The sequence below is a fragment of the Pteropus alecto genome, unplaced genomic scaffold, assembly GCF_000325575.1.
Source record: "Pteropus alecto unplaced genomic scaffold, ASM32557v1 scaffold7, whole genome shotgun sequence".
In the NCBI taxonomy this organism is placed as follows: domain Eukaryota; kingdom Metazoa; phylum Chordata; class Mammalia; order Chiroptera; family Pteropodidae; genus Pteropus; species Pteropus alecto.
In genome coordinates, this window is record NW_006494614.1 from 33,248,363 (window position 1) to 33,263,352 (window position 14,990).

At 38.8% G+C, this 14,990-nt stretch overlaps 1 protein-coding gene and 1 pseudogene across 1 annotated transcript; both read left to right on the forward strand.

The window, feature by feature from the left end:
• Nucleotides 1-951: 951 nt before the first annotated feature.
• On the forward strand, nt 952-14,563 carry GCM1 (glial cells missing homolog 1). Its single transcript, XM_006926435.1, has 5 exons — nt 952-1,020; nt 10,041-10,293; nt 11,353-11,465; nt 11,954-12,082; nt 13,829-14,563. The coding sequence occupies exons 1-5, from the start codon at nt 952-954 to the stop codon at nt 14,561-14,563; spliced, it is 1,299 nt and encodes a 432-aa protein (XP_006926497.1).
• On the forward strand, nt 7,115-7,233 carry LOC112474871 (annotated as a pseudogene).
• Nucleotides 14,564-14,990: the final 427 nt, after the last annotated feature.

Sequence of the window (14,990 nt, forward strand, 5' to 3'; positions counted from 1 at the left end):
GAGTGAGATTGCCAAAGACAAAGTCAGAAAGCCCTGAAGAGCACTTCAAGTTAAATAAGAAATACGATTTTAGAGCAGTAGTTCTCATACAGTTTTTCCCCGAGGGGGCATTGAGAAATGTCCAGAGACGTTTTTGGTTGTCATAACAAAGGGTGGTTTGCTACTAGCACCTAATGGGCAGAGACCAAGGATACTACTAAACATCCCACAAGATGTTGCACAAGATAACCCCACCGCAACAAAAAGTTATCAGGTCCAGAATGTCAATAATGCCAAGGTTTTAGAAGAATCTCATAGGAGCATATCATTTGATAATATTTGAAGATATAAAGAGCACATTGGATTTATTAAAGAGACCAACATTACTCTCTATGGCAGTTTAGATTCTAAAAATACTTCTAGACACATCTGGTTGTGATTGTTCCCTCTTGTAATTTTGACCACACATTAGCTAATTTACAAGAGCATTTCTGTGGAAACGACCCCGAGCCAGTGCTCCCTCTCAAACACAGGTGTATGTGGAGAAAAAGGTCTTAACTATTGGCTACAGGTGACAGTGGTTCCTCTTAACGCCTTCACAGCCTGGGTCCAGCAATGAGAAAGGAAGCACAAATCCAGGGGTTAAAACAGTGATCGTTGTACTTCTGATTCCCAATGGTCAAGCTTTATTTTAGCGAGATCCCTAATGGTTTCTACATTTTGTTTCTATTTGTATGTTGGTGCCTGCAAAAATGTCAATAAAAATAGGTTTTTCTGTCAGATAAGCACTTATTTTCATCTCTTTAACGATCAATATTATTATCATTTATTTTTCGGCAACAGAAAAGTCTCCTGGTCTAAGCTGTTTGAGTGGACTGATCTTACCACATTAAGAGCCTTTAAGAGCAAAATTCTCAAGCACTTCTGAAGGAAGTTGAATAAACAGAGACTTGTGGGTGACCTGACTTTATCATGGAACCTGAGGACTTTGAGGACAAAGACATGTTAAGCTGGGATATAAATGATATGAAACTGCCACAGGTATGTACTTGATATAAGAATTTGCCTTCAACATTTGGCTATGAAGCCTTGACTACTAACTTGCTAAGACTTGGAAGGAAATTGATGGGGTTCCCAACTGGGTAAACTACTCCAGAGCTGGATATCCAACTAAAAAAGTTTTAGAGGATATGCCAAGACCGATGATTTGAGTGGGTCTTTACTTACCAGACTCCTCTCGTTATAGAAAATGTTACTTCCCTTTGCTTTCAAAATTGGCTTGGCTCAGGTCACACCCACCCTGGCTAGCTAGAAGTGTAAAATCCATGATGATGTATTTGCCCATAGATTGACTCTTATCATGCACAAATTCCCATACAACCTAATTTGCTACTGTAATGGTTTTAAAATAAATCTGCAATTGGAATGTCCAAATGACACTGCTGTTATGGGATACAGCATGCTCTTCTAGAACTTTTGTAAATATGATACAGTACACGCACACTGGGCTGCTTTCCAACTGTAGAATGACTTTCATTTTATGTTTTCTTGGCCTTCATTTTAGCAATTGGATTTTTAACTCTTAACTTGGTGGAAAACATCGTTGTTTAAAACTGACTTTCTTGACCTCACTTTTTAGTATTTGAAGGATGTTTTGACTACATGTTGTTTGAAAACGTAACTAGGGTCAGCTGTACATGTAACACTAAGGCTAAGACTGGAGACCACCACTACCAAATGAAAATTTCTAGCTAGTCTGCCTGATTCTGGGGAACAAGAATTCTGAATTATCCCAAGCAGGGAAGGGGTTAATGGAGACTCCTCAGTCTTGATTTTTAACCATTCCAGCCTTTCACTCGAATGACAACTTCCAAATCATTCAAAATTTTACTCTAATTTTCTTTTGTTTCTTTTTACGTTTAAATCTTTAAAAAGATTTTTTTTGTTTTGTTTCTCTTTATGTTTCTCCTTAAATTCCCCACTATGTTCCTCTTGATAGGTCTTGGAAAAGTGGTTTGCCCTACTTTCCATTCACTTAAGGATGGTTAAATAAACCACAGATACATCATGCTAATATCTATTTTAGGGATTTGTCTTTGTAGTTTCTCTTTGTCGGTTTACAACTGTTACTCCTGGTTCAAGTACCCGCATTGCTGCCTATTCCTAGTTTCGTGGTTACAACTCCCAAATAGAAGCTGGGCATCCCCAAAATCAAGAGTTAAAGTAAGCAGGTACATAGATGATTTTGCAACATCACATCCTAGAACAGGAGTTTTAACGGGGTTCGAGAATCCCCTGAAATGACAGGCAACACTGTGTACTAATGTACATTTTTTCTGGGACACAAAATCCATATCATTCATCAGATCTGTAGACAAAAGAAAGAAAGAACTACTCCCTGGAGGGAGTCTCAAGGCTCATGAAAGTTCATGTTATAACATGAATTTTCAAAACAAAAGCATTCTCAGCTACCCAAGACATGAAACTGAGAAATTTACAACAAGAGCATACATTCAGTTTTGGAAATGTATCATATATAGTTCATAGAAAAAGTTTACTTTCTCATGGAAATAGCGAAGCACCCTTCATTTTGTTAAATGTGCCAGAGAAATGATTATAAGTACAAATTTCCCTTAAAATTTTCTGAGCAGAGACAATACCATCCTCAGCTGGATTTATGTTGGCTCTGGAATATCAAGAACCAGTTAAGGTAAAAAATAAAAGGTCTTGGAAAGATTTTCAAGGACATTTAATTTTATGTTTTGTGAGCATATCTGGAGGCAGAGTGGTAAACTATGAGAAACGCAGGGCTTGGAGACAAAGCCCTGACTTCGAATTCCAGTTCTGCCTCCTTTTTATTTGTAGAGACTCAGGGAGTTGTTACCTTTTTAGAGACTACCTTTCCTTTTCTGAAAATGAGGTGGTTGCTCTAAATGAATGATCTCTTATGTACTCTTTTAGTTCTAATAGTCTAGACTCTGTGACCTGAGATTTCGAGGATGGCCTGTATTCTAGAACTCTTGGCCCAGTGACTACCACGATGCCGGGCATGTATTAAAACCATAAATGACAAATATGATATCTATTAATGAATGGCTTCATTGCTTTTAACCTGTATGACTCTAAACAGATCAATTTTCTTAAGTCTTACTTACCCCTGAATTTATAGTTTATTTTTCATAATTTTATATTCTTCCCAGGATTATTACTTCTGCAACACATGGGCAAATTCCTGCAATTTCGTAAACAAATTCCTTTCCTCTTAATCTACTCACGTGCTTCAAGTTTCAAGATGGTCACCTGAATGCTAATTGCATCTTCTGGTCCCGGAAACTCCACATCCTTTTACATGTCTCAAATATGTTAAGATTTATGGGTTAGTTTTTGACAACAGTGAATGTCGATGTCTTTATCAGAAAACCAAACAGTTTTGAGTGACTAAAATGGGCCAGACACTATAACAGGCTCAGGAATATAGAAGCCATTGAGCTGTATTAACTTCCATGAAAGTGCCCATGATTTTCTGAGCTAATGAAACAAGATCGGTGCCCAAATAGAGAATCAATGCCATGTAGAAAAGTACTAGAGGTGCTTGAAAAAGTAAGTATGGAATTCAGCATGATTTGGGCAGGGAAAGCAAGGCAGAGCATCTGGCAAAGGGCTGTTTTTTCAGAAGTGCATTCATTGTAAAATGTGGGAGGATTAAGGCAAGTGAAGAAAGCAATTGAGAAAGCAGGGCTCAAAGTCTGCATTTGCGGGAGCTTGTGCACAGGTGTTCAGCAAGGTGATTTGGGAGGCTATGGACTAGAAAGGTGGTTTGGAAGCAGGCAATCCTAGAAAAATTCAGTTATTTTATAGGCAGTGGGAAGCCATTAGGCTTATTGGGCCGGAAAGCATCATGATCAGATCTAGGACTTAGAAAGACGACTTACCCTCAGTAAATCATCCCTTCCCAATTTGTTTCATGTGTGATTCCTCCTTTTTCAGCTGCATATGTGTCTTTACAAACCATTTTACTTTTTTCTAGTCACTTTTCTAACTTGTGGTTATTTTGATATCATCTCTCCTTAACCCAGTCTCCAAGGAACCAGCCAAAATTTCAGGCACTTAAGTTACTCAAAACCGTCATTTATAAAAGTCCGTTTATTTCTGGCCAATGTAATACACCAATCTTATATTTTGAAAGTTCAGACATACTTGCTTTAGGGTTTGTTTGGTAAAAGCAGCAAATGGATGTTCATTACATAATCTCAGAAAGTGTCACACTTTTGTTTATATTGATTATAGTATTTGAGAGCCTTGAAACCCTAAGAATTTTTTTTAAGTTTTTTGGTTGAAAATTAAGAAAAAAATCAGTTCCCTTTTCTCCTACATATACCCACTTCATTCTTAACTCCAGCCAGTTTCTCTAAGCAAAAGTATAGGATGTTCCAACAACACCACAGCAGACAAACACCTTGAATTATTTTGTTCCTGAGCAGTTTTCAGATTAAACCCATGGCCAAGCCACACCAAGTCATTAACTTACAAAATCTAAGATTTAAGTATTATTTTGTTGAGATAAAATAACGATATGTGTAGGCTAAATATAAATTCAGACAAACCTAAAACCTAAAACCTTTGTCAATGACAAAGAAGTCACATCTCAGATTAGCTAATTCCTGGACCATGATTTTAGCCAGCAAAAATTTCCTTGGCCTTTGCAGGGGATGAGCCCAAAACTGTGAGCAAAGGGGAATTTTTGAGCTCTTTCTGTGAATTCGTGTTGTTAAATGTAATCAGGAAGGAGCTAGTTGTAGTAATCTTTGTGTCTTGGTGCTAGGGAAGTAACAGGTAAACTGCCTTCTAGATTTCTTGTAATTATTATCTGGCTGCATGATCAGGTCACATTGTCACAAAGTCATCCATAACTTAGTCAACTTTGCCCAGTATTCTTGATCATCTTGAACTTCTTAGGGCAGCATCACCTATATGGGCTCCCATAGTCATTTGGTCCCCCACAATTGGGGCCAGAATTCTGCTATCCTGTGCCTCTGGTATGATGGGGATGGGAATATTACTGCATCTCTTCTGGGTGCCTATCAAGAGGTCCCTTGCTTAGTGGGGTGGAGTGGGAAAAGGAAGAGAGAAGAGGAAAGAGAAGTGACAGAGAGAATTCAAAAGCTGAGATGCTCTGGCTCACCTTAGTGTCATGTGAGCAAATTAGGGACTTTTTGTCCTGAGTCTTGATCCCTTAACAAAGGAAGGAAATGGCAGGTCTAAGCAGTAATTCTTAACTTACCTAAAAACATTTTGTTGCCTTGAATTCCTCTCTTTGATAACACTTGGAGTTTGGCTTCCAGTTTGCTCAAAAAAAATAAGTTCTTGAAAATTTGTATGTAAAACAAATGCTGGTTGAATTTGTTTTCTGTGTTCCATAAATAACATCTAATTTTTTCCCCTCTATCTGATTTGCTTAAATATGTATCTGTTTGCTATCTCTGTTTTATTTGGAAACATTTATTTATAAGGAATTAATAAGCTTTTCTCATAATTAAAGAAAACCTAGCAGGTAATTGCTTTATATGAGAGCAGACTATATTCCAAATGAAAATCAATTTAATATAACATAATAATGTATTTTTGATACCTTATTTCAGAATTTTGGTTTTATTCATTTTATGTAATAATAGGTATTTAATTCTTAAAGTGCCCTATTAAAACTTTAAGTAGTTAAGTAAATTAGAACGAGGGGAAGATAAAAGGTGATCAATGATTACATAGAGTTTCAAAGAGTTTAAGTGAGTTAGAGGATTAAGTCTCTTAGTAAAAAAAAAAAAATACACGCAGAAGTCATAGACACTAATTAAACCCCCAGTGATATTACCGATGGGATTATAAAATATAAATTAGTTAGATTTACATGTTGGACACCTTAAGAATATTCCCTTTAAATTATAAACTTCTTAACCAAGAAGAAAAACAAACAGTTACTCATGAAAAGTTAGAAATTAAAATAAACAAAAGATCTAAAAAGGGAAATTATTTGGTGAGGATGTGCTAAATAAGATTAAGAAATGATTATTCTTTCTTTTAAAATTTGATCTTTCCTGGTGCCTTAAATTTAAAAGGCTTTCATAAATCTCTGTCATTCATTTGACACCTGGATTCCTTTGCATTATTATGATCTGGATTTTCTCTTAATTTCAGTGTCAAAAGATGTCAAAGATTTGTAGCTGTATACTAAGCATGCAGGACAAAAGATGGTATAAATAAACAGCCAAGAGAATAGCATGATGTGAACACACTCCTAGTAATTTTCTCAAGTCAATTGTATTATTAATAGAACTGGAAAACTAGGGTGCCAGGGCTGTTGGGGAAAAAAAAGCTTAAACAGAAATCAAAACTCCTCTACAACAGGAGGGCACACACAACCCACCAAGGGGTACACCTGAAGCACCTGGCTTACGTGACCAGGAAGACTGTGCCTCTGATCCCCACAGGACACCTACTGCAGTAAGGCCACTATTTAAAGACCAGGAGATGCAGCATCTCTGCCTAATACATAGAAACAAAAACAGGGAGACAGCCAAAATGGGGAGACAAAGAAACATGTCCCAAATGAAAGAACAGAACAAAACTTAAGAAAAAGAACTAAACAAAATGAAGACTGGCAACCTCAAGATGCAGAGTTCAAAACACCGGTTAAAAGGATGCTCAATGATCTCAGTGAGAACTTCAACAAAGAGACAGGAAACATGAAGAAGAACCAGTGAGAAATGAAGAATACATTAGAGGGAATCAATAGTAGATTAGATGAAGCAGAGGATTAAATCAGCAATTTAGAAGATGACGTAGCAGAAAATATCCAATGGAATAGCAAAAAGAAACAAGAATTTTTTTTTTTTTTTCAAAAAAGGATAGTTTAAGGGGCCTTTGGGACAACATCAAGTATACCAATATTTGCATAACAGGGGTACTATAAGAGAAGAGAAAAAGCAAGGAACTGAAAGCCTTGAAGAAATCATGACTGAAAACTTTCCTAAGTTAGTGAAGGAAATAGGCATACAAGCCCAGGAAGCTCAGAGACTACCAACCAAGATGAACCCAAAGAGGCCCACATCAAGACACAGCATAATTAAAATGCCAAAATTTAGTCTATGGCTATGCCACCCCAAATGTGCCCAATCTTGTATGATCTTGGAAGCTAAGCAGGGTTGGGCTTGGTTAGTACTTGGATGGGAGACCGCCTAGGAATACCAGGTGCTGTGGGTGTTAAAAAACAAAAAACAAACAAACAAAAAAACAAACAAACAAAAAAACATAAAATGCCAAAGTTTAAAGACAAAGAGAGAATCTTAAAAATAGCAAGGGTAAAGCAGTTTGTTATGTACAAAGGAGCTCTCATAAGACTGTCAGCTGATTTCTTAAGAGAAACTTCGCAGGCCAGGGAGATTGGCAAGAAATATTCAAAGTGATGAAAACTAAGATTCCTCTCCTCAGCAAAGCTATCATTTAGGATTGAAAGGCAGATAAAGAGCTTCCTAGACAAGAAAAGCCTAAGGGAGTTCATCAGCCTCAAATCAATATAACAAGAAATGTTAAAGGGACTTCTTCTTCTTTAAGAAGAAGAAGGAGGAAAGATAAAATGTATGAATAATGAAATGACAATAAATACCTATCTATCAACAATTACTTTAAATACAAATGGATTAAATGCTCCCATCGAAAAATACTGAGTGGCTGAATAGATAAAAAAACAAGGCCCCTACATATGCTGCCTGTAAGAGACTCATTTCAGACTAAAAGACACAAACTGAAAGTAAAGAGATGGAAAAGACGTTTTATGAAAACGGAAATGAAAAAAAAGCGGGGGTAACAATACTTATACCAGACAAAATAGACTTTTAAAACAAAGGCAAAAAGAGACAAAAAGGATCCAGCAATTCCACTTCTGTGTATTTATTAAAGAAACCCAAAACACTAATTCAAAAAGACATATGCATCCATATGTTTATTGCAGCATTATTTACAATAGCCAAGATATGGAAGCAATCTAACTGTCCATCAATAGATGGATGGATAAAGAAGATGTGATATGTATATATGATGGAATATTACTTAGCCATAAAAAAGAATGAAACCTTGCCATCTGCAACAACATGAATAGACCTAGAGAGTATTATGCTAAATGAAAAAAGTCAGGCAAGAAAGACAAATACATTGGTTGTGTGTGGCCCTAGATTTAGCAGAGTAACAGCTAACGCTGAAGTGGAAATTACTATGTGCCAGACACCATTTTAAATGTTTTATGTAAGTTAACTGATTCAATCCTCATAATATCCCTGTGAGGTAGGTATTCCTGTTACCTCCATTTACAGAGCAGGAAACAGGGGCACTGAGAGGGCAAAGAACTTCATTAAGACTGTTTGCCTCCATTGGCCATGCTCTTAGCCAGGATTTAGCAAACTTTCTATAAAGGGCCAGATAGTAAATATTTTAGCTTTTGTGGGCCATTTCTACAATAACTACTCAACTCTGCAATGGTGGTATAAAAGGATTCACAGACAACAGTCAGATGAATAAACACGTTGTGTTCCAGTAAAACTTTATTTATCAAAATAGAGAGCGGGCCAGATTTGGCCCATGGACCCTAGTTTGCAGACCTGAGCTCTTAACCACTAACCTTTCGTGTACATAAAATCTCTCATATTTCCTCTGACCCACTTCAGGTCCCATGACGTTCCATTCAAATAACACAACTATCATTACATAAGACTTACAGTTCTGCTCTTTACAGTACTTTTTGAAGTGTGTTTTATCAATGTCTCCATTTCAGAGAAGAGCAAAATGAGGCTTCAGAGACAACATCATTTGCCCAGAGTCTCATGTTACAAAGTCCTTTGGAATGTTCTAAACTTGAAATCTAACTCAATAAATACTAATAACCTGATAACTCCTTCTGATCCTTCTAGAATCTTCTAGTCCGATCTTCTAGAATTTTAATAAAAAATGTTCTTACACCGTGCCAGGTCTCTGGAAGCTGTAGGGATGGACACAGCCCATTTGACTACTAAGACTGCTTAATGATTATCACTCTAAGAACTAGGTGGGATCTGTCAAATGCAGCATCTGTGTACCAAAGCAGAGGCTAAGGAAAGTGAACCACACATCAGTGACTAATATTTATTTAGCGCTCCCTCCATGCTAAGTGCTATGCTAAGGATTTTTTATATATTATATTCAATTATCAGAACTATTCTTGAGGTAGGCAGATTTTGTTATCCCTATTACACAGATAAAGAAACAGAAAGCCAAATAACTTATGCTATAATGACTGAGTGTCTTAGCCTGGTTAAGTGTTAACACACAGGGAACGTGCCAGTCCTGGGCAAGAAGATAGAAGCTTCCAGTCAAACGAAATTCTTCTTTACTTTTCTTCCTGTTTGGGGCACATGAATATGGGAGTAGAGGAAAAAGGAATAAAGTCTCCACAGGGGAGGAAGTGGCTCTCGAACCTTCCTACACCAGAGCCCTCCAGTCTTCCCAACTGCTGGCGACTTTGCAGAAACCCTTAACATTCTTTTTTTGTTTTTCTCTCTCTCTCTTTTTTTTTTATGTTGACATTGGTTAATGAAATCCAGTAAGTTTCAGGTGTATATATTATTAATAAGGTAACTACACTGTGCTATGAGACATTATCTCACCATCCTGCCACAGTGTTTTCCACATTAATTGTATCAGAGTACATTACTTCGCCCTCAAAAATTCTTAGTGAGAAATAGTCATAACTCTTATCACCAAGGACTAGAGAAACAACGATCGGTTAGAACTCTGAGGGACTAAATTACAACTCGTTTAGGTCCAGGGAGCAAATCTTTGGGAGACACAGCAATCATATCACCACTACTGTGCCATGTTCTCAGATCCCACCATCAGAATTAAACCCACGGGGTCATGGCCAAAGTTCTCTCACGCAGCTCTTGAGTGCCAAAACAACCTTCACGTCCCTTGACTCTACAGTGATGGATAGTTTTGTTTTCTAGCTTAAAATCTGAAAATATTCTCTATGTTTCTGTCAGAATGTAAAAAAGATTGACTGGTTTCAAGAATGGCCAGACTCCTATGAGAAGTTCATCTACAGCTCAGAGGACAGGAGTGCACAGCGGCACTTGAGCAGCTGGGCCATGCGCAACACCAACAACCACAACTCGCGCATCCTCAAGAAGTCCTGCTTGGGCGTGGTGGTGTGCGGCCTGGACTGCTCTGCCAAGGAGGGCCGCAAGATCTACTTGAGACCTGCAATCTGTGACAAAGCCCGGCAGAAGCAGCAGAGTAAGTGGGGCTCCCTGGCATTGGAGAGGAAGCTGGCATTTATTCAAATGCTCCTGCCCAGATGGGCCACTACATTCCAGTATATACCAAGGGCCCAGCCTTCACATTGGAGCATGGTGGAGACCAAGGCTGTTCCTGTGTAGAACATATTAAGGAGAGTCTACCAACGCCCTCAGACCCCATGGGGGACTGCCCCACAGATCTGCCATAACGCACCATTAAAACTGCTCATTAGGTTAAGGCACCTGACTCAAGGCCTCTGTTAAAAAGGAAGATGCCTCCCTTATAGGACTAACATTAATTCATCGGCGCACACACAAAAAGTTTAGGAGAAACTTGTTTATTAGACTGGCCTTCTGACATTTTGAGGAATGTATCTCAATGAGCGCTTTGATCTGAAGCGAGAGCACTGGGATTAAATTTGAGATTAGACTCAGTTCCATGGCATGTAGGTTCATGCCATTATCACATGCTGAAATATGTGCTCATTTTCTTTTTATCATATTCATCAGATTGTGAAATAGATGCATTCTACATTCCCTGTGCTTTGCCCACTTCAGACCTGAAGTTACTTCATGTTCTTTCATTGTAGCTTGTCTTCAAGACTTGCTCTCAGGGCAGGATCTGGTATCAGTCGTTTACATGTTACTGAAAATTTAGTAGCTATGTTCTCTCTCTCATATGGGTTTGCCCCTTGTTCCTTAGTTGTAACAGTGAAGTAAAAGAATTTTTTCTTTTTCTCGACGAAAAATTTCAAGTATCAGTAAATAAGTAGAGACAGATTTTCTGCTCAGAAGAGCTCTCCCCTGACCTGTGAAATATCCAATTCTGTAGGCAACCGCTTCCTCTACCCACATGTGAGACCAATCTGGACCATTATGGTAGCTGGGTCTTCTAGGGCCGGGGATAATGCCCAGTGGATGGGAATGCATAAAACTGTGCCCAGGTGGATTTTCTGCCACCCTGGAGTCCGGGCTAACACAGTCTGGACTGCACGGACTCAGGAGTCAGCTGGTATGGCTCAGTCAGGTGTGATCACCTTCCTCTGTTCTTTCGTAGGGAAACGCTGTCCCAACTGCGATGGGCCTCTGAAGCTAATTCCTTGCCGAGGCCATGGGGGCTTCCCAGTCACCAACTTCTGGAGGCATGATGGACGCTTCATATTTTTCCAGGTTTGATTTGAGTTAGAGTGATAAGATGCTATTTCTCTTTAATTCAAGAAATGTCTACCGAGTACGAGGAGTTTCATGCAAGAGATGCACAGGCAAATGAGAGCCAGCACCACGCCTGAGGGGAAGTTGCCCGCATGGCATAATCCCTCTGTGCCTCAAATTCTCATTCTGTAAACTGGAGATGATAATGATGGTTTGTACCTCATAGGGTTGTGCTGAGGGTTAAATGAGATTGTACATAATAAGCGTTTCTTGTTATCACTATACCATTTGAGTAAGAGACACCATGAAAAGAAGGAGCATCGTAAGCAAAGGCAGGCAGGCAGGAAAGCTCACGGTGGGCTCAGCAGGCACTTAAAAGGTTTAGCAAACCTTGTTACAACAGTCAACTGTAACAACACCCAGTCAGATGGTAGGACACAGGGTAAAATTTTACACACTACAAAGTACTAACTAATTATTTATTCTACTTCTTTGTCTCCTTTAAGTCAAAGGGAGAACATGATCACCCAAAACCAGAAACCAAATTGGAAGCTGAGGCAAGAAGAGCAACGAAGAAAGTGCACACAATCCCTTCCTCCAGCTCCTTAAAGGCAAACAGGGGCCGAGAGGCAAAGGTAACCTTTCCCCATGTGTGTTCAAAACATAACAATGACTCATCGCCCGTATGGTGGGGCAGTAGATTTCTCCAGTCCCTCACCAGCAAAAGAAAGCCAGAAATCACATCCTGTCAGGGTCATCGATAAGCAAGCATCTGCCACAGAAACTGAACCTGAGGCTTTCCTCTTGATTTCTACCATTTTTTTAGCATGCTCTCAACCATAAATTATATAGAATTTTAGAATTATTTTCCCTACTATGTTAAAAAAAAAAAAAAGAGGCTGGAATTAGTATTTAACCTATATTTGGCGCTCTATATTTGAAATGATCTCCACAAGTATTAGCCTCATGCTTTTTTCCCCAAATTTTCATTTTTTCCTAAAATAGATTACACTTGGCCCGTCAACGATGCAAGGGTTAGGGATACTGATCTCCTACCACTAGCAGTGGAAAATCTGCATATAACTTTTGACTCCCCCAGAACTTAAGTTGTCCTTTGGTATCTATGGGGGATTGGTTTCAGAAACCCCTGCAGATACAAAACTCCACAGATACTCAAGTCCCTTTTATAAAATGGTGTAGATCAGTGTAGAGAGTCGGCCCTTTGCATCCACAGACTCCCAACCATGGATAGAAAACAGTACACATGTAAGTGGACCAGTGCAGTTCAAACCTATGTTGTTCAAGCGTCAACTGTGTATTTCCTTAACACACTTTACCAAGATGAAATATTCAGGCAGTTTCCAAAAACAGCAGTCATTGAAGGTAGGGGCTTGGGGCAGGGGGTGTGGTTCATGGGTTTGTCTGCTTAACAGTGATAGCAAGTCTTATACTTTTTCAGCTGTTCAGTGCGCCACATTTTTTTTTTTTTTTTTTTAGAACAGAAATAGAGCCAGTCCATCCCTGGGGGCTCTAAATATACCTTACATTTTTTTTAAAAAAAATGTAACTTTTGTCTCTTGGCAGGAAACATGAGCCTCAAATCCAAATGACTAGTCCCTCATCCCTTCTCTCAGCCATGGAATAAGTTAAAAGGCATCTCTTCCCACTCACCCTACCTGGTCACAGTCTCTCCACCTCCATCCTCTTATTAGTTGATAGTTTTACATAAACAAGAGGATAACTTAATTCTCAACCAGATTCTTTCCTATGATTAACTGGAGGACAATAGACTTCCTCCATTTATAAAAATAAATTTACCACTTCATATTCTAGAAGTCCTACTTATGATTAAACAAAGTGAATTCAGGGAATAGTCTTTTGAGAAGGAAAATTGAAAATCCTAGTCTCTCGGACTCCTAATGGCACTAAAAAATAGAGAAGTCAAGGGGAGCAATAATGAAAGAGAGCAAGAGACAGACAGACAGACAGAGATCCCCTGGGAGCTGTACTGGGTATAAGATAAATCTTAGAAGCTGTAGTTTGACTTTTCTTAAATAGCCTCTTATAAATTTCTCACAGAGGCTTTCAGAATATCAGATTTGCATCTGAGGGTGAAACATTTTAAATACACTCATGTCAGAGTAAAGGGAAAGTTAGCTCTAACTGGTTAGTAAGTTTTAAAATGGAAATAGAAGCAGTCTTTACTTCTTTCAGGTCCTGAGTTCTTGCGGTGAAGCTGCTCTATGTTTTTGCTTCAAGTATGTAAGGAATGAGGAAACTATGACAGAGCACTTATTTGCACAGAGTAACTTGTGGGTGCCTGGGGTAGTTGTGTCAATTTGCTTAACTTATTAACACAAGTTTTTCACTTCCCTTTCCAGTCTCTTCCAGGTGAAACACAAAGTTGGGGAAATCTACCTTTAACTTGGTCTTTCCAGGAGAGCATCCAATTGCCTGGCAGTGACGGTGGACATTTAATAGCTAACACTCCCCAGCAGAAGTCACCAAATGATTGCTTATTCAAGAGTTATGGTTTGGGGGGAACCACTGATCTGGCAGACCCCACTTCCACCTTGGGCCCTACTGAGCTCTATGAGAAATACAAAGTGTCCAATAGTCGAATCTACAGCAGTGGAGACCTGCTTCAGCCTCCTGTCTCTGGAGTCCTCTCTGATTACGATGATCTGCAAACATGGAATAAAAACGCTGCTTTTGGGAGAAATCCTCTTAATGACAACAGTTGTCCCAATTACCCCTTTCCTCAGACCAGTTGGCCTTACGACTTCTCCCCTTCCCAGAATTCTGCAGAATCCATTCCCCAGCAGATTCCATTGGAACCACCTGTAGCCAAAACTAGCAGTCACCCAATATGGCCAAATTCAGGGAGTGAGCTTTATGATGAGAAGGTGCATGTGGATTTTAACAGCTACTATCCTTCCACTGCATGCCATTCACCTCAGGAAGACCCCTTTCTCTTCACTTATACCTCTCATCCTTACCATCAATATTCACTGCCAGGCAAGAACAGCAAATGGAATTTTGATGAAGAAATGAGGTGCATGGGTTTGGAGCATTGCAAGAATGAAATGCTTCTAAATCTCTGTCCTTTAAGATAATCCAAATCTGAACCGCCATGCACCGTTAGTGTGAATGTAATCTGGTGCAGCCACTATAAAAAACAGTATGGAGGTTCCTAAAATAATTAAAAGTAGAATTACCATGTGATCCAGCAATCCCACTTCTGGATATATAGCAAAAGAAAACAGAACCTCTATTCTCAAGTGATATCTGTACCCTCATGTTTATTGCATCATTACTTACCACAGCCAAGACATGAAAACAACTTAAGTATTCATTGATGGATGAATAGATTAAAAAGTTGCGATATATACATATGTATATATATATACACATATATGTATTGTTTATGTGTATATATGTATATATACACATTGATTGTGTGTGTATATGTGTATACACACACACAATGGAACACTATTCAGCCATAAAAAAAGAAGGAAATCCTTAGGGCTTTAAGAGAAA